Source organism: Sphaerodactylus townsendi, linkage group LG10 (genome assembly GCF_021028975.2).
Source record: "Sphaerodactylus townsendi isolate TG3544 linkage group LG10, MPM_Stown_v2.3, whole genome shotgun sequence".
Taxonomy (NCBI): domain Eukaryota; kingdom Metazoa; phylum Chordata; class Lepidosauria; order Squamata; family Sphaerodactylidae; genus Sphaerodactylus; species Sphaerodactylus townsendi.
In genome coordinates this window covers 87,228,954-87,255,214 of record NC_059434.1, presented here as the reverse complement: position 1 = coordinate 87,255,214, position 26,261 = coordinate 87,228,954, and the positions used below count along the sequence as shown (strand labels likewise).

Sequence of the window (26,261 nt, the reverse complement as noted above, 5' to 3'; positions counted from 1 at the left end):
GACATTTGCAAGGCCGGAAGAGTCTGCGGAGAGCCCCCATGGGCCTGTTTGTCCTGCACCTGCCTGGCCCTCTTGACTCACCCCCATAGCAGCAAAGACGATGGCAAAGTTGTCCTCGTGATAATCCATGACGCTTTTGGACTTCTTCACCAGCCCCGCTTGTCGGCAGATCTGAGCAGCGATCTGGAAAGGGAGAGGCGAGAAGGGAGAGTTGGCCAGCAGTGGATAGCGCTGGAAAAGGCGGCAAGGAAAGGGAATCTCGGTTCAGCAGAGATTCTGTCTACTTGGGAAGTGTGTGTGTGTGTGTGGGGGGGGGGGGACAGTCCCACTGAGGTGGCAAAAGTTCCTTCTGCCCCCCCCCCACACCAGTGGTAAGCGGTCCCGATCCAGCTGGGAAATGGAGACACATCACATTTGCATACGTGAAGATGCGTGCAGAGGCGTAGCAAGGGGGGGAACTGCCCGGTGCACCGGTGTGTCCTCTGCCCCCACCATGCCCCGGAACACCCCCACTACACCCCCAGAATGCCCTCGCCACACCCCCACAGGGGCATGTGCCCGGTGCATCGACCCCCCCCATCCCCTTGCAGCTAAGCCTCTGGCCTAGTAACTTTCTGGTGCCTCCTTCCTCCGTGGAAGTCAGGGTCTGCCTTCCTCCATTTTATCCTCACATCGCCCCTTGAAGTAGGTCAGATCCAAGAAAGTTGGACTGGTTCCCAGCTACCTTGAGAACTGTTCAGCAGCAAACAGATCCGAAGCCCATTCTTTGAGACCCTAATATGACACTCTAACCACTATACTGTACTGCCAGTCTGTGGCTCTGGACAGAGGTAAAGCTGGTAAAGCTGAACGGGATGGTGGGGGGCTCACGAATTATCCTGATTGCCCATACAAAAGTTTTGATGCAGGTTCTTTTATTTATTTATTTCACCACTTTTACCCTGCATTGTGTTGTGGTTCAGAGTAGATGGACTCTAATCTGGATTCCCCACTCCTCCACATGAGAAATGGCTCAAAAGGTTTGGGGACCCCTGGCCTATGGCTTGCAACACATTCCCCTTGTTGTCTGGCATTCTCTGGAAGACAGTTGGGCAGGGGCATGCCTAGGCAAAACCTGAGTTTGATGCCCCCCCCCCCCCGGGTGGCTAACCTCTCCCACGGTAACCAAACAATGATTTTTTCCACCAGGTTGTTTCAAAGTCACCATCACATTATAGAACATGCCCCAACTCACAAATCTGAACACAGCAGAAATATTTTTTTGAAAACATTTTCAAAATGCTTTCGAAATGTTTTATTACTGCTATGAAAACATTTTATGGTGTTGTATCCAGTCCCCCCAACTGGGGAAAACAGCATCACTTTCAATGTTATTTAAACAGGCGACCCCAGATTCTCCCTTTAAGATGGATTTAAAAGGAGAATCTGGGCTCCCTAGTTTAAACAAGTGATGCTGGAATCCACCCCCAAACAGCATTATTTTCAATGGTGTTTAAACTAGGGAGCCCAGATTCTCCTTTTAAATCCACCTTGAAGGGAGAATCTGGGGTTCCCAGTTTAAATGACATTGAAAGTGGTGCTGTTTTGGGGTGGATTCTCCCTCACCCTGAAACAGTATCACTTTCAATGTTTAAACCGGGGACATCAGATTCTCCCTTTAAATCCATGCCAAAGGGGATGGATTTAATAATAATAATAATAATAATAATAATAATAATAATAATAATAATAATAATAATAATAATAATAATAATAATAATAATAATAACCTTTATTAGACATTGAGAGAATAAAAGAAAGAAAGAAAACAAGCATTGGCAGGAAGGGGGTGGATTTAAAAGGAGAATCTGGGGAAATTTAAGGTGCCTGCTGTCAGGTTGCAATTAGAAGTAAGGTGAGTGGCACCTAAATTTCCAGAGTATCTTTGTGAGACCCCTACTGATGATACCACCCAGGGAGTTTGGTGAAGTTTGGTTCAGAGGGTCAAGAGTTATGGACCCTCAAAGGTGTAACCACCGGCTCATCTCCTATTAGCTCCCATTGGAAACAATGGGGGATGGGGACACTCCCTTTGGGAGTCCATAACTTTGGACTCCTTAAACCAAACCTCACCAAACCTGGGTGATATCATCAGGAGAGTCTTCCGAAGAATCCGTGAAATTTTGGTGCTGCTAGCCCAGGGAGTAGGAACCCTGCGGCTCTCCAGATGTTCAGGAACTACAATTCCCATCGGCCCCTACCAGCATGGCCAGTGTGCGTGACGGAAACTGATGAGATTGTAATTCTATCTGAGCTGGACCCTGTGCTAGCCTAAAACCTGCGCCATCTGCAGGCCAAAAATGGAAAAAACACTGAAAATACAAAAAATCCCACAAACGAACCTACGCCCCCTGGGCAACTGCCCACTTTGCCCAATGGGAGGAACGCCTCTGCAGTTGGGGACGTACCTCGTTATGGGGGAGCCCAGCAGCTGAGAAGATGGGGATCTTCTGCCCCCTGGCGATGCTGTTCATGACGTCAATGGGCGAAATCCCCGTCTGGATCATCTCCTCGGGGTAAATGCGGCCGTGGGGGTTGATGGGCTGGCCTGTAGAATGAAGCGGTGAGTGGGGTGTCAAAATCACAAGGGGAGTGGGCAGGCAGAAGAGAACCTGGGCGGGCACCAAGGGAACCTTGCAGGAACTAGTAAGACAGAGAAAATAATGCCTGCTTTTGTCTAATGGGGGTCCGTATATGTTTTTCCACTTTCCTAGCCCCTTGCAGGGCTTCTGTGCCTTGAACAACTGGGCAGCAGGCAGAAATCTAACAGGTCATATTCTCCCAGCATGGGACGAAAAATGCTACAGCCAGGGGCGTACCGCCCAGGGGGACAGATGTGGCCATATGTCCCTGGGCTGCACCCATTTAGTCACGTGGGGGCAGAAAATCGCCCCCACAACCCTCCTCCTCCCCCCACACTCAGGGCTGTCAGAGGGGAGTTGCTGCGGGCCTGCTGGGGACAGGCAGCACGCATGCACACGCACACGCACACGCACACGCACACGCACACGCACACACGCACACTGCCACCGCATGTGGCCTTCCCTTCTCCCAGATGGGCAAAGCCTGACGGAGCCCCCTCTGCTTCTGTGAGAAGGTGGGGGAGAGCAGCCGCCCATGGCAGCGGGGTGGTGGTGGTGCAGAAAATTAAGTTCTTGCCCTGGGCTCCATTTTCAGGTGAGTCTCTTTCGATTGATTGATTGATTGATTGATTGATTGATTGATTGATTGATTGATTGATTGATTGATTGATTGATTGATTGATTGATTGGTCTTATAGACCACCCTCCCCCAAAGGGCTCAGGGCAGTGAACAACCATGGTATAAAATACCATGTTAAAATACAATCCATTACTTAAAAACCAGGAACCATATCGTGTCAGATGGCATCATATCCCTCCCCCTCCCTACCCTTGTGCCCATGGGAGGCCAGATGTAACAGAGGCGTTCCTCCCATTGGGCAAAATGGGCAGTTGCCCAGGGCGCCCCCTTGTGGGGGGCGCAAAAACTGCAGGTTCGTTTGTGGGATTTTTTGTATTTTCAGTGTTTTTCTATTTGTGGCCTGCAGAGGGCGCAGGTTTTAGGCTAGCAGCACCAAAATTTCAGGGATTTTTCAGGAGACTCTCCTTATGATATCACCCAGGTTTGGTGAGGTTTGGTGTAGGGAGTCCAAAGTTATGGACTCCCAAAGGGAGTGTCCCCATCCTCCATTGTTTCCAATGGGAGCTAATAGGAGATGGGGGCTACACTTTTGAGGGTCCATAACTTTGGGTCCCCTGAACCAAACTTCAGACCTGGTGGAAAAAATCATTGTTTAGTCACGGTGGGAGAGGGTGGCTGCCCATGGGGGGGGGGGGGATCAAACTCAGTTTTTGCCCAGGGCTCCAGTTTGCCTAGGTACGCCACTGAGATGTAACAGTAATGATGTTCTTATCCAGGCTGGCCAAATATGCCTGGCGGAACAGGTCCGTCGTACAGGCCCTGCGGAAACTCTGCAAGTCCCACAGGGCCCTGATCTCCCTTGGGACCCTGTTCCACCAGGTAGGGGCCAGGGCTGTAAAAGGACTCTTCCTCTGAAGAGAAGCTGCCAGTCAGAGTAGGAAATACCTTCACAGACCAAGGATCTGACTCAGCGTAAGGCAGCTAAAGGCAGCAAAGTAAGCTTTGAGAGATCTCGCATGGTCAGAATCTTCCCCAACCCTGCTATTGGGAGCTGCTATTTGCCCCACCGGGAAACCATTTGTGTCCAAGGCATGCCACATTGGTGGCCTCAATGAGCCATACAGAAGTCGACTGCGGCAGACAAAGCGAAGACAATCCAGTTCGAGGGGCTCACCATTTATGTCCAAGAAGTCTTCAGCCATAACGGTCGGCCCCTTGTCAATGGGTTTAGCAGAACCATTGAAAACTCGCCCTGCCGAGAGAAAAGGCACATTTCTAGAATTAGGGTCGCCAGCTTCCAAGGAAGCAAACAAGGAAATATTTGCACACAACGCAGCTAGCAATCATAGACAGTATAATCTGTGAGTTGACTGAATCTACAATATATACATTAAAGGGGTTGGGTCTCAGTCATACCCCAGAACATTTTCAGGTAAGTCTCACATATAGACAAGGATGCATTCATATGAACTAATCAACTTCACTGATTTTTACAGGGATAGCTATTGAATAAATATTGAATATCGAAAACCCAGCATGAGAGACCAGTTTCTGGATATAATCTGGCTTTGAAAATCTTCAAAGGCTAGTGAATGCATAGTAACTGCAATTTAAATGAATATATTGAAAATGTTGACAAGAGAGAAATTTTTCTCTCTTTCTCACAATACTAGAACCAGGGGGCATTCATTGAAAATGCTGGGGGGAAGAATTAGGACGAATAAAAGGAAACACTTCTTCACGCAACGTGTGATTGGTGTTTGGAATATGCTGCCACAGGAGGTGGTGATGGCCACTAACCTGGATAGCTTTAAAAAGGGCTTGGACAGATTTATGGAGGAGAAGTCGATCTATGGCTACCAATCTTGATCCTCCTTGATCTCAGATTGCAAATGCCTTAGCAGACCAGGTGCTCGGGAGCAGTAGCAGCAGAAGGCCATTGCTTTCACCTCCTGCACGTGAGCTCCCAAAGGCACCTGGTGGGCCATTGCGAGTAGCAGAATGCTGGACTAGATGGACTCTGGTCTGATCAAGCAGGCTAGTTCTTATGTTCTTCTTATGTTCTTATATTATTGTTCCCTCCCAGACTGAGCACTTACTTACTTATTTTTTATAATTAATTAATTAATTAATTACATTTATAGGTCGCCTCATCCCCAAAGGGCTCAAGGCGGATCACAACGTGGCTGTTTCCAACAGCAATTTAATACAGCATAAAAACTTAACCCATTAAAACACTTGCATAGACAGAGCCAGCGTGGTGTAGTGGTTAAGAGCAGGTGGATTCTAATCTGGAGAACCGGGTTTGATTCCCCACCCCTCCACCTGAGTGGCAGAGGCTTGTCTGGTGAACTAGATGTGTTTCTGCACTCCTACATTCCTGCTGGGTGCCCTTGAGCTAGTCACAGTTCTTCAGAGCTCTCTCAGCTCCACCTGCTTTCACAAGGTGTGTGTTGTGGGGAGAGGAAGGGAAAGGAGATTGGAAGCCACCTTGAGAGAAAGGTGAGGTATAAATCAAAACTACTACTCCCCCTCCCCCTCCTCCTTCTTCCAAGCATCTTCACCTCTCCAGCTCCCTTTTATAGATTGGTTGCTGCTCCCTCCCAGGACAAATCAATACAGCAACTCTCCATCATTCTCCTGCCCTCCCCCTCACAGGCAACACCCCCCCCCATGCTGATTTCTTCCCCTCCTCTAAGAAGAACGTGTTGCTGTTGTTATCGATCATCCACGGACCTTGAAAGGCCAAGAACTTTGGCATTTGGGAGGCGTTCTATTTGTCTTAGATACACATCACTGAAGCACAAAGGGGGGTGGGGTCTAAAAGGAAGCGGGTGGACAGCCGTAACCTTCAGTCAATCCAGGCACTTACAGAAAACCAGGACTCCTACCTTGTGTGGACAGCCTCCAGTGCAGCCACTGTGTCCCCCCAGCCCCCACGATTCTCCTTTGCCTCCTCTGGATTAGCTCTTCAGGGACATCAATCTGTATTTCATGTATTGTTCTCTACTTTATTCCCCCAACAGCCCTGTGAGGTAGGTTAAGCTACTAGTGGGAGTCAGGTCAAGGTCACCCAGCAAGCTTCCATGGCAGTGTGGAGACTGGACGCTCTAATTGCTGAGCCCCAATCTGGGTGCCAGTCCCACACTGGAGCTGAAATCTGCCCATGCCATGATCCACAGTGCAGATTGGCATCGTGCATTGGCATTGGCCCTGGGTCAGAAGCAGCACTGGACTGAGAACAGCAGGTGTGACCATTAATGGACCGGAGAAGGGTCTTCTCAGCTGCCTCCCCCTCCCCCTCCCCCTCCCCCACCCCTGCTCCTGCTATTTATTTCTGTTTTTTTAATATGCTGAGTTCTCAGTCCCATGGAGGAAGAGGAGGAGGAGGAGGAAGAAGAAGAAGAAGAAGAAGAAGAAGAAGAAGAAGAAGAAGAAGAAGAAGAAGAAGAAGAAGAAGAAGAAGAAGAAGAAGAAGAAGAAGAAGAAGAAGAAGAAGAAGAAGAAGAAGAAGAAGAAGAAGAAGAAGAAGAGGAGGAGGAGGAGGAGGAGGAGGAGGAGGAGGAGGAGGAGGAGGAGGAGTTTGGATTTATACCCCACCTTCCTTTCCTGTAAGGAGACTCAAGGTGGCCTACAAGCTCCTTTCCATTCCTCTTCCCACAACAGACACCTTGTGAGGCAGGTGGGGCTGAGAGAGTTCTGAGAAAACTGTGACTAGCCCAAGGTCACCCAGCAGGAATGTAGGAGTGCGGAAACACATCTGGTTCACCAGATAAGCCCCTGCCACTCAGGTGGAGGAGTGGGGAATCAAGCCTGGTTCTCCAGATTAGAATGCACCTGCTCTTAACCACCGCACCACACTGGCTCTCATTTCTGTGTCTGGCAGGGTAAATGGTACTGGGCTAGATGCAATAAAGGAGAGAGTTTCTGCATCCAAAATGGCTACTTCAGCACACCTTAAGACTAGATTCCGCTGGGAGACCTTACTGCAGGTGAACACAAATGACCAAGCAGTAAGCTATCGAGAGTATTGCGAGGACTGAGCAAGCCCGTCACCTGAAGGCCCTTGGAGACCGCTACCACCCACGCCTTCTTAAAAAGCAGGGATTTGGCAGGATGATACGGATTGTACTGACCTATCACTTGGAACGGTTGCAGTCACGGCTGCACGGAGCCAGAAAAGGAATCTTTTATCTGGTAGCTTTCTGCTTGTGGCATGCACAATGGCACTCGACGGGAGGCACACCAGAGCTGCAACCCCCACTGTCCTGGTTTTTCCACAAATATCTTGGATGCTTTTGTACATGCTGAATAATATACTTTGAACCCACTTTTAATGCACTGTGTAAAACAGGAAAACCTGTGTGCCAGCGATCCCGAAACGGGCGCTCCCTCTGACCGGAAGCACATTTTTTATCTACTCAGATTCTGCAAGAAGAGGTGGGCCGTATAAACTCCCTCTTCACATTCTTATCTATGAACTCCCACAATGCTTCCAGCTCTCTTGGGCTCATGATGTACAACTTCCCCTCCACTTTGCCCCCTCCACCAATTCAATGTCAAAGTCTGATGTATGATGGGGAGGGAGCGTTTCACAGGCCCCTTCCGCACACGCAAAATAATGCGTTTTCAAACCACTTTCACAACTGTTTGCAAGTGGATTTTGCTATTCCGCACAACTTTAAAGAGTACTGAAAGCAGTTTGAAAGTGCATTATTCTGCATGTGCGGAATGAGCCACAGTCTCCTTCAAAACATTCTGTGGATTGGGGGTGGCAGATAGATGTGAGCCATGGGGGGGGTGTGTGTGTGGGTGCAATCTTCCACCCTTTTTTACCCTACACAAATATCCTCAGCACCCTGGGGGTCCCTAGTTTATCTTTCGGGGGGGGGGCAGTATGACATGATCAGCCCATGTCTGATTTGATCCTGCCATGTCGTATCTCTGGGGGGGGGATCCTTTCTCTCCACATCCCCCCCCCCACACACACACTTAATTACTGTGCCTGGTTGTACTTTCTCATCCTTTGTGTTTCTGCTTCCAGAGTTGTGCCTTATCAGCTCATTAGTCACCTGCTATTGTTGTGATATCAGTGGTGTGGAATGTCGGTTGTTTTGACCCTGGGGAAGAATGGGTCATGGGGCTGGTGCGGGGGTGGGGGGGGTGGGGTGGGACATGACGTGGGGAATAATGGCAGGGGCTTTTCTGCTTCTGTTTCAGTTCTAGCAATAAAAGTCTAAATGCTTGTTCCTGATGTTGTTTCATAATAAAGAAATAATCTGAACAGAGAGTGTTGTTATTGAACAGTCCGGGGTCACGGCACCTGCCTCCAATTTCCTAATGTTCGGGCCACCTCTGGCAGTCCTTTGACCTTTCTGCTTTTTTTCTTTCAAGCAACCCACTCCGTCCAAATTACTCTTTCATCCTCTTTTGTCGCTGGATTAACTTGCTCTTCATTTGGTGAATGTAATCGACATATCAAGATGAATTTGTCCGCCATCCATCTCTATCCGGATGGGAAGTTACATACCGAGCATATCCTCCGAAACAGGTGTGCGCAGAATGTCCCCAGTGAACTCACAAGAGGTCTTCTTCGCATCGATCCCAGATGTTCCTTCAAACACCTGCGAAGAGAGGGGCCACCAGGGCCAGGACCCAATTAGTGGCAATTAGGAAGGATTAATGGCAAATGAGGCCAAGCAAGTTCAGAGAGGAAAGGAGTGGGGGAGATATGTCGCTTTGTGTGTTCTTGGGATTTGGGTCTAGAGGAGTCTTTAGCCACAAGGTGAAGAGACCAAGAAATGAGAAACCTTCTTTCTTTCTCTCTGGAAGTTTTGGTCTGGGGCACCAATTTTTGAGCGTACCCTGATGTCTTTCCCCTCTGTTGCTTGACTTCCGTTATCCATTATTATTTCATTATTATTATTTAAACCACTTGTGGGCCAACTTTCTCCCTTTCGAAGCTCAAGGTGGATTACAATATAAATCAAATCTGATAAAAACACAATCAAAACAACAATTTTAAAACCAACAGTAAGGTGTTGTGGGTTTTCTGAGTTGTTTATATAAAACCAACAGTTATACCTCCTTGATCTTCCTGACGTGTCTTACCTTTGATTAGATTGGAAGCCAGTAGGCAGGTTCTGTCTGCTCATAATTTTTTGTACCAGACCTAGAGGTGTCTGTTTTGGAGACTGGGTAGGTGGGGATGAAGGGGGAAAAAGGCAAGCTCCATTTGACTTAAGAGGAGAGGGTGATAGACATGGGTTTGCTTAGCTGGGGAAGAAGAAGAAGAAGAAGAAGAAGAAGAAGAAGAAGAAGAAGAAGAAGAAGAAGAAGAAGAAGAAGAAGAAGAAGAAGAAGAAGAAGAAGAAGAGGAAGAGGAGGAGGAGGAGGAGGAGGAGGAGGAGGAGGAAGAGTTTGGATTTATAATCCCCCTTTCTCTCCTGTAAGGAGGCTCAAAGGGGTTTACAATCTCCTTTCCCTTCCCTCCCCCCACAAGAAACACCTTGTGAGGTAGGTGGGACTGAGAGAGCTCCTTAAAGCTGTGACTAGCCCAAGATCACCCAGCTGGCATGTGTTGGAGTGTACAAGCCCTAATGGTCAGGAAGTTCTTCCTAATGTTTAGGTGGAATCTCTTTTCTTTCACCTTGAATCCATTACTCCGTGTCCTAGTCTCTGAGGCAGCAGAAAACAAGCTTGCTCCCTCTTCGACATGACATCCCTTCAAATATTTAAACATGGTTATCATGTCCCCCCTTAACCCATGCTTCTCCAGACTAAACATCCCCAGCTCTCTAAGCCTCTTCTCGTAGGTCATGAACTCCAGACCCTTTACTATTTTGGTTGCCCTCCTCTGGACCCACTCCAGCCGGTCAATATCCTTCTTGAATTGCGGTGCCCAGAATTGTACACGATATTCCAGGTGAGGTCTAACCAATGCAGAATAGAGAGGTACAATTACATCCCTCAGTCTTGACACTATACTCCTATTGATACAATCTAGAATCGCATTGGCTTTCTTGGCCGCCGCATCACAGTGCTGACTCATATTTAGTTTATGGTCTACTAAGACTCCCAGATCTCTTTCGCATGTAGTGTTGTCAAGCCAGGTGTCACCCATCCTATATCTGTGCATTTCATTTTTTATGCCTATGTGTAGTATCTTACATTTCTCTCTGTTGAAACTCATTTTGTTTGTTTTGGTCCAGCTGTCTAATCTGTCTAGGGCATTTTGAATTCTGACTTTGTCCTCTGGGGTATGAGCTACCCCTCCTAATTTGGTGTCATCTGCAAATTTTATTAGCATGCCCTCTATTCCATTATCCAAGTCGTTGATAAAAATATTGAATAGCGTTGGGCTATTGAGACAGCCATTCAACTTTGACTGACCCAGTAAACTGGACAGGCGAATGGACTTGCCGGACATCTGCCAAGGATGCTCTAGCTTTTGATTTTCTGCACCAAACAAGTGGGCAGACTAAGGCCCCTTCTAAGCTCTTGGATCCTTGGCCATTCAGAGCTACCCCCTCCACTGCTGCTTATTGTAACTAAGGATGCTGGGAATCCATAGTATGTACAAAAAACAAATATAATAGAACATTTTCGCAGCAAGAGAATGCTCTGCAGAGACAAAGGAAGTCTAACTTTGTAAGAACAAGCTTATATGTGCCTTATTGACCAACATAGACATATGTGCCTTATTGACCAACTCATGAGCCTCCAAAGACTTGTCGAAGCCAGAACATATCTGGACGCTGGATGCTCGTTCTGGGTTTTCAATATTCCTAGCTATCCCTGTGGAAATTAGGGAAGCAATTGTAGAAGTGTTGACTAGCACTTATGAGTGTACTTATTACTGTATGAGATAAATACTTGAAGGTGAATTGCGGCACCGCTGAGATACAGCCCCACAAGTGCATATATTGTAGACTTAGTAAATCCACAAGTTAGACAATCTATGACTGCTAACCTGACTGTGTGCACATAATTATTTGCTTGGTGGATGCTGGGAATCACCTTGTCTGTGCTGTTGGACTTTCATGATGTTTTTTAACCTCCCCACTCCACTGGGGCCCATTTGTTTAGGTAGCTTTTTTCAATATACGGAAGCATTTTCAAGGTATGCAAAGGTATGGAAGATCTGTCTACCCATTGTTATTATTTTTGAGATCCAAACAAAACCTTCGTAGTCAGAGGCAATGTGAAGGCTACCCACTGTTGGAGAAATAATGGTGACTTAGGTGGGCCTTGGGTCCAATCTAGCATGTTAAATACTTGTTTTACCATGTGGTTCTTTAGGAGGCCATGTTGAGAATTGTCTCCCTTTTGTTCTACCTAATGAGGATGGTGCCCTCCCTGATGGCCCAGACTGATCTGATCTCACCAGATTTTGGAAGCTAAGCGGGGTCATCCCGGTGAATATTGGATGGGAACCCCCCCCCCCCCAGGAAGGCCAGAGCTGCTACACAGTGGGAAACCATCTCTGTACATCCCCTGCCTTCAAAATCCTGCAGCGTCATCATACGTCAGCTGTGACTTGATGCCACTTTCCACTAACACCAGTGAAGACAAAACCCAGATTCAGAAGACAGAAGTTAAATATTAGGAAGGGCCTCCAAAACACAGGAGCAACTCAGAAACTGACTGCGGAATGTCCATTTTCCAGAGCTAGTGCAGCATAGTGGTCTCTGGGGCGACAGCTAGGGACCGGATTACGCCGGTCCCATACCAACTGCACTGGCTGCCAATCGAGTACCAGGTCATGTTGAAAGTTTTGGTATTGACCTTCAAAGCCATTCGCGGCCTTGGCCCTGCTTATCTGAGGGACCGTCTCTCCCTATACTGCCCTTCTAGGCCCCTCCGCTCGTCGGAGGCGGACCTACTGGTGATCCCTGGCCCCAAGGTGATCCGGCTGGCCTCTACAAGGGCCAAGGCTTTTACGGCTCTGGCCCCTACCTGGTGGAACAGGCTTCCAGGAGTGAGATCAGGGTCCCACTGCGGGACTTTTACAAAGTTTCGCGAGGGCCTGCAAACGGACTCTGTCCTTGCCAGAGCGCTTTGGCCAGCCGGGATGATGTCCAACTCCGCCATATAAGAACACTCTGGCCTCCCGTAGGAGTACATAAAAGGGGAAGGAGAGGGGTTGCTTTAGTATTTTATAGTATAAGTACAGCCATCTGAGAAGTTAGTATTTATATATATTATTTTATTGTAAATTATGTATTTGATGTTTTAAATTGTTTTAATGTTGATGGACACCGCCCTGAGCCTTTGGGGAGGGCAGTATACAAATATAAATAAATAAATAAATAAGTAAGTAAGTAAGTAAGTAAGTAAGTAAGTAAGTAAATAAATAAATAAATAAATAAATAAATAAATAAGAAAGAACAGGTGGACTCTAAACTGGAGAACCACGTTTGATTCCCCACCTATTGTAACTAAGTCTACAATATATACATTTGATTCCCCGCTCTTCGACATGAGCAGCAGACTCTTATCTGGAGAACCAGTGGTGGACATTTCTCTGGAGAACTGGATTTGTTTCCCCGCTCTTCCTGCTGGGTGACCTTGGGCTAGCCACGTCTGTGGTGGGGAAAGAAAGGAAAGGAATTTGCAAGCCACTTTGAGGTTCCTGACAGGAGAGAAAGGTGGGGTGTAAATCCAAACTCATCTTCTTCCTTCTCTAAAAGCTTCCCAGAATCTTGTAAAGAAGCTGTAAGCGGGGGGTTTCCACCTTCAGAACGAGGGGGTGGGGGAGAAGGTCCACTGGGGTCTTGTCTTGTTCCAGACAGCCAACTAGCTTGTAGGGTGCCAGGAAAGGTCTGGGGAGAGCCCTCCAGAAGGAGACAGCTGGCAGGAGGCAACTGAGAGCAGCCAATCAAGACCAGCCATCTCAGAACCTTGGAGAGCACCTCAGAGAAAGCAAATGTTGCTCCAACCAATCCAAAACCCAGGTGAGAGCTTATATTCCCACAAACACAACTTGAGAACTTCCAGAATCCTAACTCTCTGGGAAACTTTTTTTTAATGTAAGGGGGAAGCATGCTGGCCTTCTCAACCCCCTTGGGTGGTCTGAGTCAGGCACATCCTCTAAAAGAAAGGAGCTAGAGTTGGATTCTGGCAATATACTTCTCCTACTTTGTATTGAATTTTTCTCAAACTCTGCACCTTGGCAGAATCTGGACCCTTCCCTCAAGACCACTATTTTCTAGATTCGAGTCTGGGAGCACCAGCAAGGTTTGGGGGGCAACAATTTTCAGAAGCCAAAGCTACCTTCCACAGATCCTTTGGCCCCTTCTGCACATGCAGAATAATGCACTTTCAATCCACTTTCAATGCACTTTGCAGCTGGATTTTACTGTGCGGAATAGCAAAATCCACTTGCAAACAATTCTGAAAGTGGATTGGAAGTGCATCATTCTGCATGTGCGGAAGGGGCCCCAGACTCTCGTAAGCTTCTATTTGGAAAATCTTTTTTTAAAAATAATTTTTATTGTAGAGTATTTGTACATTTGTTTCATTTAATATCTTTATTCCATCTATACATTTTTTCCATTTTCTCTCCCCTCCCCCCTTCTTTCTATTGGTTATTTCATGCAAGCAGTAGGAGATTCATTCTTCTTATTCTCTTATTCCCTATTTGGAAAATCTTGCTGGTCTCTAAAGCATCATTGGAGTCCAATCTGGCTCTTCTACTGCAGGTCAGCATGGCTACTCTGAGAAAGCAAGCAGGTCACCCATCATTTGAGGGGCTTGGAGCTGGGCCCGAGCTTCATAAGAACATAAGAACATAAGAACAAGCCAGCTGGATCAGACCAGAGTCCATCTAGTCCAGCTCTCTGCTACTCGCAGTGGCCCACCAGGTGCCTTTGGGAGCTCACATGCAGGAGGTGAAAGCAATGGCCTTCCTTCCTGCTTTGCAATGCAGAAAGCAGCGGTGCTAGAAACAAGCCCCAAATTATTGTCGAAGGCTTTCACGGCCAGAATCACTTGGGTGCTGTGTGGTTTCCGGGCTGTATGGCCGTGTTCTAGCAGCATTCTCTCCTGACGTTTCACCTGCATCTGTGGCTGGCATCTTCAGAGGATCCTCTGAAGATGCCAGCCACAGATGCAGGCGAAACATCAGGAGAGAATGCTGCTAGAACACGGCCAGACAGCCCGGAAACCACGCAGCACCCAAGCCCCAAATTCTTACGAAGAAAGCCTGCTGTCAGGTGGGGCATCAGAGGCCTTCTAATTGGATCCTATCGGAGCCCATCGAAAGCTCCCCCACAGGACCCCCCCACCCAGGCCTTTGATCGGGATAATATTTGACACTGAATTAATTGACCTCTGGACCGCCACTTTAATGAGATCTGTGTGGCCCCTTGTGAAAGAATGTTCACACATCTGCCAGCTGTTGCGCCAGGGGAGGGGCGGGGGTGGGGGTGGCGGGAATGGAAATAAGCCCCTTTCCTCCCATCCCGCCCGGCTCGATGTACATCAGCCTTTCCTTTAAGCCGCTTCTGGCGAGGACTGGCAAGGCTGACTCCCTAATAGGATTAGAAGGGCACGGCAGAGGTCTCTGCGGCATTAGAGGAGTGAAGTTTGGCAGCTTGCCAGCAGAGGTCCCCGGCCGGTCAGCCGGGCCACTACCTTTTCTGAACAGGACTGGGCTGGGGGCGTCCCTAATTGGAGCAGAGTGGGCAGCCCAGAGGATCACAAAGGACAGCTGGCTGAGATCCGAAAGGTCAGGGCGCCTTTGGAGGCAAGCCTTCCCCGGGGGTGGTACCGGCTGCTGCTCACCAGAGGGGCAGATTGTGCCCACCTGCACCCCTTCTCCACCACACCCCTGAGTTACAAGGGCCCACCTTGTCCTTCTAAGCATCAAGGGCCCCCCTGCTTCCGGTCCCGTGCCTGAGTCACGTTCCGGTCTCTCGGGCTTGAGACCAGCTGCATCAGCTGTGACCCTTGTAGCTGCAGAATGACCCGCTGTGATGTTTTGTGTACTTTTTAGAAACATTTTTACTGGCAGAGGGGAGAAGGTTTAGTCACAGAACAAGTCAGGAGTGGCCAAAGGTCAGTTGACCTGGAAAAGAACTGCATGTTGGAAAGAGAAACTAAAAGTTGCCAACTTTTTAAAAAACTGTACTCTGTTTCACCTAAAGATGTTAGGAAGAAGAAGAGTTTGAATTTATATTCCCCCTTTCTCTCTTGCAGGAAACTCAAAGGGGCTTACAATTCCTCCCTTCCCCCCCACCCAACAAATACTCTGTGAGGTGAGTGGGGCTGAGAGAGCTCCGAAGAACTGTGACTAGCCCAAGGTCACCCAGCTGGCATGTGTTGGAGTGCACAAGCTAATCTGGTTCCCCAGATAAGCCTCCCCAGATAAGCCTCCCTTTACTTCATTTTATATCCCACTTCCCCCCCCCCCATCAGCATCTAAAGTTCTACTCTGCTCTGTTTTATCCCCACAACAAACCCATGAGGTGGGTGAGGCTGAGATTACGTGAATGGCCCAAGCTTCCATGACAAAGTGGGAATTCGAACCTGGCTCTCCCAGATCCTAGCCCGGCACTCTAACCACTACACCACACTGGCTAACAAGAGCACAGCAGCGCTGCCATTATTAGTCTTGGCAAGCTTATTGGATGGGAAGGGATGGGTTTAGGATGGGCGGAATAAAGGGTTAGGTTAGGGCAGGAGTGTCCAATTCTGACGCTTCAGATGTTCATGGACTACAATTCCCATCAGCCCCTGACCCATGCCAGCGGGGGCTGATGGGAATTGTAGTCCACGAACAGCTGAAGCGCCAGAGTTGGACACCTCTGGGTTAGAAGCAGTAAAGAACAGTGAGAAGAGAGAATGGAAACCATGAGGACTAGAAGATTGCTTTTAAAACATTCTTGAGATGTACAATCCTGTGCCTGACGCTGCAAGCTATGCTTGTGCAAAATCACAGTTCAAACACACCCCTGGCTCAAAGGCCCCCCATCCCATCCCATCCCATCCCATCCCACTGTGATATTCGTTCTTCTCTTTGGGAATCCAGGAGTACAGAAGAATCCACTTCCTCCAGGTTCTTGGTTTCCACAGAAATGGTTTAGGTTTAATTTAGCTCCTTTGAGTCTGACATCAGTATCATTTTCACAGCCTCCTTTTGCTTGCGGGCCCCAAACTCCAGCACATTATATATTGATGACAACAACAGCGCACTCGGATGTGTGCCTGGCGCGAGATGCTGCCGGCTTCTCTGACTGCCCTGGTGACTCGTCACTGACCTTTTGCATGCAGGTCGAGGGCATAAAATATTCACTGCCTTCCTCCGCTTAAGCTGCCGAACTGCAGGCTGAAGAGACAAATCGCTTCTTGGTCTCCTCAGGTAGTGTTTCTACTGTTGTCAGCAGCATGTGGGGTGGGGGGCGAGGGCGGCATCTCCAAATCCTCAGGGCTGGCTCCTAATTTATAGCAGCCAGGCCTATTTTGCGTGGATCTTGTCCCTAACGTTTCGCCTGCATCTGTGGCTGGCATCTTCAGAGGTGCATCACAGAGGGAAGTCTGTTACACACTGGTGTGTAACAGACTTCCCTCTGTGATGCACCTCTGAAGATGCCAGCCACAGATGCAGGCGAAACGTGGTGGGATCCAAAAATTTTAGTAACAGGTTCCCATGGTGGTGGGATTCAAACTGTGGCGTGGTGCCAATGGGGCTGAGCGGGGCACGATGGGGGCGTGGTCGGGCATTCTGGGGGCGGGGCATTCCTGGGCGAGGCTGTGGCAAGGATGCAGCCGCTGCGCCGGTCCTTGGGTGGGAAATGAATGCACGCAGGCGCAGGCTGCCACACACGCTGGTGCACTTCCTGCTAGACTGCTTCAAGTTCTGCGCTCTACTGCTGAGAGGAGGGGCGTAACTAAGGCAAAAATCACATGGCAAAATCACCCATTAGTAACCCCCTCTCGGCACACACAAATAATTAGTAACCTACTCTCGGGAACCTGTGAGAACCTGCTGGATCCCACCTCTGTACAGACAGTGTGTAACAGACTTCCCTCTGTGATACACCTCTGAAGATGCCAGCCACAGATGCTGGCAAAACGTTAGGAACAAGATCTACCAGACCACGGCCACACAGCCTGGAAAACCCACCACAACCAGTTGAATCTGGCCGTGAAAGCCTTCGACAATACATTGCAATTTGGACTTTCTTAGGGCCAATGCCAAAATATAGGGGAGAAGAAGGCAGAGGTTTCTGTTGGCGTCCCTGTGGCCCATTGGCCTCCTCTTCCTCACCTACCTGGACGATGGCTTTGGAGCCCACCACTTCTAAGACCTGCCCACTCCGCTGCGTGCCGTTGGGGAGAGTGAAGTCGACAATCTCAGCAAACTGGGCAAACTGCAAGGAGGTAAAGAATGCCAGCGTCAGAACCTCAAGAAAGCAAGATGGGGGTCACTTCTAGGGAGGTAGCAGCAGAGGCGGGGGGGGGGGGGATGGCGCCCGAGGCAACACCTGCTCAGGCCGCCCCCATCTGTGGCTCTGCCACCACCCATTTTAAACTCACAAAAAAGTCTGCTAACAGGCCTGCTGTCCTTAGCTACTGCTTGCCAGAGGTATACTGCTCCAGAGCATGGAGGTTTTATTGGGCTTAACTCTGCCGGATAAATCTGTCACTCAGCATGACCTCACACTTGCAAGCTGAGCCCAGGGGCTCGTAGTAAACATTCCTCATTTCTCCCAGGCCTGCCCTTTGGACTTTGAGCTTTGCCAGAAAAGGGGGAAAAAAGTATCCTTTAATCCAGCTCTTAAATTGATCTTATTAGCCCCCCTTTGGCACCGACCCCAATAAAAGGCATGACAGAAATTATACCTTGTGGCGGGCACTGCCCAACAAAACCCCCAGAGTGTGTTAAGTCGAGAAGGTGCACAATCCTTGCTTCAGTGTCGAATGCTCTGACAATTTGGCACAAAGCACAGGCCTCTTGCTGACCTGTCAAGGCAACTTACCCGAGGTAGCAGATGCCAGAAATTAGGTCTCTGTTACATTTCCAGTCTACCTTGCAGCAAGTCTGAACTGATCTATTTGGAAGCAAGCCTGGTTGATTTTAATGACGCTTATTTCCAAGAAAATAAGCTCAACTCACCACTACCCTAGAGAGCTCCATTACTGGGAGTCGGTTAATGGCGAACAGCTAGAATAAATAAATGGAACCTCCATGTAAACAGGCAGTGTACCTCACATACCAGACAGTGGGTACCAGCCACAGGGCAACTCTGTTGTGGTATTGTTGAAGGCTTTCATGGCTGGAATCACTAGGGGGTTGTGGGTTTTCCGGGTTGTATGGCCGTGTTCCAGTAGCATTTTCACCTGACGTTTCGCCTGCATCTGTGGCTGGCTTGATCCACGTGTATGATCCTCTGAAGACACCAGTCACAGATGCAGGCGAAACGTCAGGAGAAAATGCTACTGGAACACGGCCATACAACCCAGAAAACCCACAACACCCTAACTCTGTTGTTCTTCTAGGTCAGGGGTAGGGAACCTTTAACACTCAAAGAGCCATTTGGACCCGTTTTCCACGGGAAAAGAAAACACTTGGAGCCGCAAATAATTTTTGACATTTAAAATAAAGATAGCACTATATATATATAGGGTTTTTTTTAACCTTTTTACTCCGCTCATTCTGAGAAGCGCATGGATGCACCTGCCCTGCCACCTGTGGTGGGCGGGTGCAAGTGATGAAGCCGGGCGGGCTCGGCTCCTGCCGTCAGCCTGAAATTGGCTCCTCGGCCCCTGCTCCAACGGGGTGGGCGGAGAGGGGAAGCCTCATGCGCGGCTCCAGCCAACCGTGGGCCAGCAGGCGCCTCCCCACCCTGCTGCCTGCAGGGCGGGCAAGGATGGGGCTGGCGGCTCAGCTCGTGGAGCCACAGTGCAAGAGCAGAAGAGCCGCATGCGGCTCTCGAGCCGCAGGTTCCCTACCCCTGTTCTAGGTTTACAGGAAGCACCTGACTGACCACTGCTGGGAGAGAATGCTAGACTCCTGGGCTTTGGTGCTGATCTAGTATTTTATTTATTTGTTTGAAACATTTATTCACCACCTTTCCACCTTGCAGCATTCAAGGTGTCGCAGTGTTTCCTTTAACAACAGCGTTCAACTGATGAAACATTTATAACAGTCCCATGAGCCAGGGACACATTTCAAACTGAGAATTGCCGGCTCAGTCTTGGCAAATAATTGCACCTGGGAAGTCCCCCCCCCCCCCCGCCAATACGGAAGCGTTCGCACAATTATTCACTCCTTTGGAAGGTACTTGCTTTGATTTATTTTCATCCTGATTCAGTGTAAAGCGGTTTAACTTTGGGATGATCATTCCTTGGTCGAGGGGCGGTGGCTCAGTGGCTGAGCATCTGCTTGGCGTTCCGGAGGCCCCAGGTTCAATCCCCGCCATCTCCAGTTAGAACGACAAGGCAGTAGGAGGAGGTGATAGGAGAGACCTCTGCCTTGACAGCAGCTGCCAGTCGAAGTAGCCAATAAAGCCCCTTCCGCACATGCAGAATAATGCATTTTCAACCCACTTTCACAATGGTGTTTGCAAGTGGATTTTGCTATTCCACACAGTTGCAAAGTGCATTGAAAGTGGATTGAAAGTGCATTATTCTGCATGTGTGAAGGGGGCTAAGAATCTGATTCAATGTACAGTTGCTTCATATATTCAGTATTTTGGCTATTTAAATCCAGCTGGAAAGGGCATTATTATTATTATTATTATTATTATTATTATTATTATTATTATTATTATTATTATTATTATTATTATTATTAATAAACCGCCCTCCCCCGGAGATTGAAAATACATTATTCTGCATGTGTGGAAGTGGCCTCAGTATTGCTCATTCAGACTGGCAGCAGCTTTGCATGGTCTCAGCAAATAATAAGCAAATAAATAAATACCCTTTTGAATCCAGAAAACTGGTCTCCACCCTTCAGCTGCTTCCTATAACCGGCCTCACTGATCTCTCAGAATCAAAAAGGAGAGGCTCCCAGGATAAAAATATAAGAAACCTAAAGCCACTTCTTACAAAGTGAGAAGTATTTAAAAAAATTACAGAGGTTGCTTGATCTGCAGGTGTGCATTACACCCGATTTAAAATTGCATCTTGCTTTGATAGGACTTTGGAACCTAATTCATCCTGAACTTTCTGATAACTTGTTCTAAAGAACCATAAACTCACAGGTCAATCCCCCCCCCCCCCCCAAAGCACATTTGGCAACGTTTTGCTCTGAAAATATCTGCCTCCTCCCAAGGAACAGGGCCATTTGTTCTGCGACTTTCCTCCACTGAGGATATGTTTGGCCACGAGAGGTCACTCTTTGAAGCTAATACAGCTTTGCCTACCAATATGGTAATCCAACAGGTGAGCAGAGATGGCTCCTGACCTGGTAATCTCTCTCTCTCTCTCTCTCTCTCTCTGGCCCCTTCCGCACACGCAAAATAATGCGTTTTCAAACCACTTTCACAACTGTTTGCAAGTGGATCTTGCCATTCCGCACAGCTCCAAAGAGCACTGAAAACAGTTTGAAAATGCATTATTCTGCATGTGCGGAATGAGCCTCTCTCTCTCTCTCTCTCTTTTTCTGGCACTACTTTTGCTCAAGAACAAATGAGGAGCAAACAAACCCTGGGAAACTGCCAGACTTGAGCTTTTAATGCCCTCGCCACACACCCCACAGGGGCATGCGCCCAGTGCGTTGCGCACCCTCCCGGCCCCCTTGGAGCTATGCCTCTGCCACCGCTGCTCACCTCTTGCCTCAGAACCCACACTGCCCTGGGGTGAGTTGGTTGTGACTTGATTGAAAGAGAAAATAATTATTAGACAGGCTTTCTAGAGGGATAGATTTTCTCTCCAATACAAGCCTTCTTGCCTTTGATTTTTTTTTTTAGAAAAAGTTGACCAGTACCTTAACGTTGTCCAGTACCACCAGTGGTCCGTTCACACCACACACAGTCTGGTAGGCTGGAAGGAAGAAGAAAGGGAGGAAATTGTTGTGTTTTCCAGATAAAAAAGATAGCTGAAAGGAAAGCTCATGGGCACCTGGGAAGTGCTGGAGGGGAAGCGGTCAAGGGGTGGCGTGTGTCTGGGTCAGGTATGGAAGAGTTGTCACACTTATATCAGCAAGGCCTGCAGGACAAGTGGGTCAGACCAATGGGTGGAGAAGACCTCCCCTTAATGCTTTATGGCATGAGTCCCCACACTTTTCCAGCCAGCAGACGATTTGGGAACTCTGACACAAGATGGCGGGGGGCCACAACAAAATGGCTGCTTTGAGAGATGGAGCCAAGCACCAAACGTCAGCATAAGAACATAAGAACAAGCCAGATGGATCAGACAGGAGTCCATCTAGTCCAGCTCTCTGCTGCTCGCAGTGGCCCACCAGGTGCCTTTGGGAGCTCACAGGCAGGAGGTGAAAGCAATGGCCTTCTGCGGCTGTTGCTCCCGACCACCTGGACTGTTAAGGCATTTGCAACCTCAGATCAAAGAGGATCAAGATTGGTAGCCATAGATTGACTTCTCCTCCATAAATCTGTCCAAGCCCTTTTTAAAGCTATCCAGGTTAGTGGCCATCACCACCTCCTGTGGCAACATATTCCAAACACCAATCACACGTTGCGTGAAGAAGTGTTTCCTTTTATTAGTCCTAATTCTTCCCCCCAGCATTTTCAATGGATGCCCCCTGGTTCTAGTATTGTGAGAAAGAGAGAAAAATTTCTCTCTGTCAACATTTTCTACCCCATGCATAATTTTATAGACTTCAATCCTATCCCCCCTCAGACGTCTCCTCTCCAAACTAAAGAGTCCTAAACGCTGCAGCCTCTCCTCATAGGGAAGGTGCTCCAAATCCTCAATCATCCTCATTGCCCTTCTCTGCACCTTTTCTATCTCTTCGATACCCTTTTTGAGATGTGGCGACCAGAACTGGACACAGTACTCCAAGTGCGGTCGCACCACTGCTTTATATAAGGGCATGACAATCCTTGCAGTTTTATTATCAACTCCTTTCCTAATTATCCCCAGCATAGAGTTTGCCTTTTTCACAGCGTTTGAGGTTACATATAACAATGCTATGGCAGGTCTTGAACATTCCAGGCAGAAGCTCCATTTAAGGGATGCGTTTTTGAATGACCCTGTTGTTTCTTGCATTCCCACAAAATAAGTGCATGTATTGAGCCAGCTAAGAAACCCTCAGCCTCCCCCTCTGTTTTGCAGGCATCAAATGCACTTGTGCACAAAGAATAGGGGGGGGGGATGCTTCTCCTGGCTCCTCTGCTTTCTATGAGCCCTTCTAGCCATTTCTAACCTGCATCCATGCTCGTAACAATGGCACATGGTGCTGAAGAGCTGGTGTGAGCTCCTTGCACATCTGGACAGGGAGAAAGGGATTCTGGCCAGATGGATTGATTCTTTTCCTTCCACCAGTGTTGGAAGTTTGGGACTCTTTAGTTTGGAGAGGAGACGTCTGAGGGGGGATATGATTGAAGTCTATAAAATTATGCATGGGGTAGAAAATGTTGACAGAGAGAAATCTTTCTCTCTTTCTCACAATACTAGAACCAGGGGGCATCCATTGAAAATGCTGGGGGGAAGAATGAGGACTAATAAAAAGAAAACACTTCTTCACGCAACGTGTGATGGGTGTTTGGAATATGCTGCCACAGGAGGTGGTGATGGCCACTCACCTGGATAGCTTTAAAAGGGGCTTGGACAGATTGATGGAGGAGAAGTCGATCTATGGCTACCAATCTTGATCCTCCTTGATCTGAGATTGCAAATGCCTTAGCAGACCAGGTGCTCGGGAGCAACAGCCGCAGAAGGCCATTGCTTTCACCTCCTGCCTGTGAGCTCCCAAAGGCACCTGGTGGGCCACTGCGAGTAGCAGAGAGCTGGACTAGCTGGACTCTGGTCTGATCCAGCTGGCTTGTTCTTATGCTCTTATGTTCTTATGAAGTTGTTAAGGGGGGGGCACTTCTAGTTTTTGGGAACGATTGAAAGATTGGTAGGGTTGCCAACTCTGGGTTGGTAAAATCCTGGAGATTTGGGCGGGTGAGGAGGTTGGGGAGGGGAGGGAACTCAGTGGGGAGGAATGCCATAGAGACCACCTTCCAAAGCAGACATTTTCTCCAGGGGTCTCTATCATCTGGGAATCAGCTGGAATTCTGGGAGATCTTCAGGTCCCACCTGGAGCTTGGCAACCACAGCTTTACAGACATAATTAATCTCTGTTTGAGGCATAAAAGTAAACAAACCTGCCATGACATTTGCACACCGATACAAAAGCCCGTTTGTGATCCTAGAGACCCAGTCAGCAAATTTGTACGCTCTTCTGTCCAGCGTGAGCAGACCTGTTTCCAGTTTCCACAAATCGGCCATGATTTGGAAAACCATTCTGCACACGCCCTTGAAAATGTATTAGACGCAATCCCCCACTCTCAAAAAAACCTGACAAAAATACAGTGTGAGACGGCCGGGGCTCACAAAAGGTGTCCGTGGGAAAGTCCAGGGACTGTGGAGAGGCGCGAAAAACATTTTTAAAGAGCTCGCACAGCAAGTGAAGACGTTATCAAAACATTTTCATCAAAGAATCTCTATAATAGCATGCAAATAAACCCCCCCCCACCCCCCCCCCCCCCCACCCCCCCCCCCCCCCCCCCCCCCCCCCCACCACCCGCCCCCCCCCCCCCACTCCACCCACCCCTCCCTCCCCCCCCCCACCCACACCCCCCCCCCCCCACGCCCCCACCCCCCCCCCCCCCACCCCCCCCGCCCCCCCCCCCCCCCCCCGCCCCACCCACCCCCGCCCCCACCACCCCCCCCCCCCACCCCCCCCCACCCCACCCCCCCCCCCCCCCACCCCCCCCCCCCCCCACCCCCCCCCCCCCCCACCCCCCCCCCCCCCCACCCCCCCCCCCCCCCACCCCCCCCCCCCCCCACCCCCCCCCCCCCCCACCCCCCCCCCCCCCCACCCCCCCCCCCCCCCACCCCCCCCCCCCCCCACCCCCCCCCCCCCCCACCCCCCCCCCCCCCCACCCCCCCCCCCCCCCACCCCCCCCCCCCCCCACCCCCCCCCCCCCCCACCCCCCCCCCCCCCCACCCCCCCCCCCCCCCACCCCCCCCCCCCCCCACCCCCCCCCCCCCCCACCCCCCCCCCCCCCCACCCCCCCCCCCCCCCACCCCCCCCCCCCCCCACCCCCCCCCCCCCCCACCCCCCCCCCCCCCCACCCCCCCCCCCCCCCACCCCCCCCCCCCCCCACCCCCCCCCCCCCCCACCCCCCCCCCCCCCCACCCCCCCCCCCCCCCACCCCCCCCCCCCCCCACCCCCCCCCCCCCCCACCCCCCCCCCCCCCCACCCCCCCCCCCCCCCACCCCCCCCCCCCCCCACCCCCCCCCCCCCCCACCCCCCCCCCCCCCCACCCCCCCCCCCCCCCACCCCCCCCCCCCCCCACCCCCCCCCCCCCCCACCCCCCCCCCCCCCCACCCCCCCCCCCCCCCACCCCCCCCCCCCCCCACCCCCCCCCCCCCCCACCCCCCCCCCCCCCCACCCCCCCCCCCCCCCACCCCCCCCCCCCCCCACCCCCCCCCCCCCCCACCCCCCCCCCCCCCCACCCCCCCCCCCCCCCACCCCCCCCCCCCCCCACCCCCCCCCCCCCCCACCCCCCCCCCCCCCCACCCCCCCCCCCCCCCACCCCCCCCCCCCCCCACCCCCCCCCCCCCCCACCCCCCCCCCCCCCCACCCCCCCCCCCCCCCACCCCCCCCCCCCCCCACCCCCCCCCCCCCCCACCCCCCCCCCCCCCCACCCCCCCCCCCCCCCACCCCCCCCCCCCCCCACCCCCCCCCCCCCCCACCCCCCCCCCCCCCCACCCCCCCCCCCCCCCACCCCCCCCCCCCCCCACCCCCCCCCCCCCCCACCCCCCCCCCCCCCCACCCCCCCCCCCCCCCACCCCCCCCCCCCCCCACCCCCCCCCCCCCCCACCCCCCCCCCCCCCCACCCCCCCCCCCCCCCACCCCCCCCCCCCCCCACCCCCCCCCCCCCCCACCCCCCCCCCCCCCCACCCCCCCCCCCCCCCACCCCCCCCCCCCCCCACCCCCCCCCCCCCCCACCCCCCCCCCCCCCCACCCCCCCCCCCCCCCACCCCCCCCCCCCCCCACCCCCCCCCCCCCCCACCCCCCCCCCCCCCCACCCCCCCCCCCCCCCACCCCCCCCCCCCCCCACCCCCCCCCCCCCCCACCCCCCCCCCCCCCCACCCCCCCCCCCCCCCACCCCCCCCCCCCCCCACCCCCCCCCCCCCCCACCCCCCCCCCCCCCCACCCCCCCCCCCCCCCACCCCCCCCCCCCCCCACCCCCCCCCCCCCCCACCCCCCCCCCCCCCCACCCCCCCCCCCCCCCACCCCCCCCCCCCCCCACCCCCCCCCCCCCCCACCCCCCCCCCCCCCCACCCCCCCCCCCCCCCACCCCCCCCCCCCCCCACCCCCCCCCCCCCCCACCCCCCCCCCCCCCCACCCCCCCCCCCCCCCACCCCCCCCCCCCCCCACCCCCCCCCCCCCCCACCCCCCCCCCCCCCCACCCCCCCCCCCCCCCACCCCCCCCCCCCCCCACCCCCCCCCCCCCCCACCCCCCCCCCCCCCCACCCCCCCCCCCCCCCACCCCCCCCCCCCCCCACCCCCCCCCCCCCCCACCCCCCCCCCCCCCCACCCCCCCCCCCCCCCACCCCCCCCCCCCCCCACCCCCCCCCCCCCCCACCCCCCCCCCCCCCCACCCCCCCCCCCCCCCACCCCCCCCCCCCCCCACCCCCCCCCCCCCCCACCCCCCCCCCCCCCCACCCCCCCCCCCCCCCACCCCCCCCCCCCCCCACCCCCCCCCCCCCCCACCCCCCCCCCCCCCCACCCCCCCCCCCCCCCACCCCCCCCCCCCCCCACCCCCCCCCCCCCCCACCCCCCCCCCCCCCCACCCCCCCCCCCCCCCACCCCCCCCCCCCCCCACCCCCCCCCCCCCCCACCCCCCCCCCCCCCCACCCCCCCCCCCCCC

General features: G+C 52.5%; 1 protein-coding gene across 1 annotated transcript in view; it reads right to left on the bottom strand.

The window, feature by feature from the left end:
• The window catches only part of ATP6V1B1 (ATPase H+ transporting V1 subunit B1), a 55,729-nt gene that overhangs the window by 15,644 nt on the left and 13,824 nt on the right, over window positions 1–26,261 (bottom strand). The window contains exons 2-7 of the mRNA XM_048509574.1: window positions 21,140–21,195; window positions 17,478–17,576; window positions 8,732–8,825; window positions 4,376–4,453; window positions 2,448–2,587; window positions 82–183 (exon numbers count right to left, since the gene is read on the bottom strand). Of these exons, the coding sequence (XP_048365531.1) occupies window positions 82–183; window positions 2,448–2,587; window positions 4,376–4,453; window positions 8,732–8,825; window positions 17,478–17,576; window positions 21,140–21,195 (569 nt within the window). The remainder of the gene's footprint in view (window positions 1–81; window positions 184–2,447; window positions 2,588–4,375; window positions 4,454–8,731; window positions 8,826–17,477; window positions 17,577–21,139; window positions 21,196–26,261) is intronic.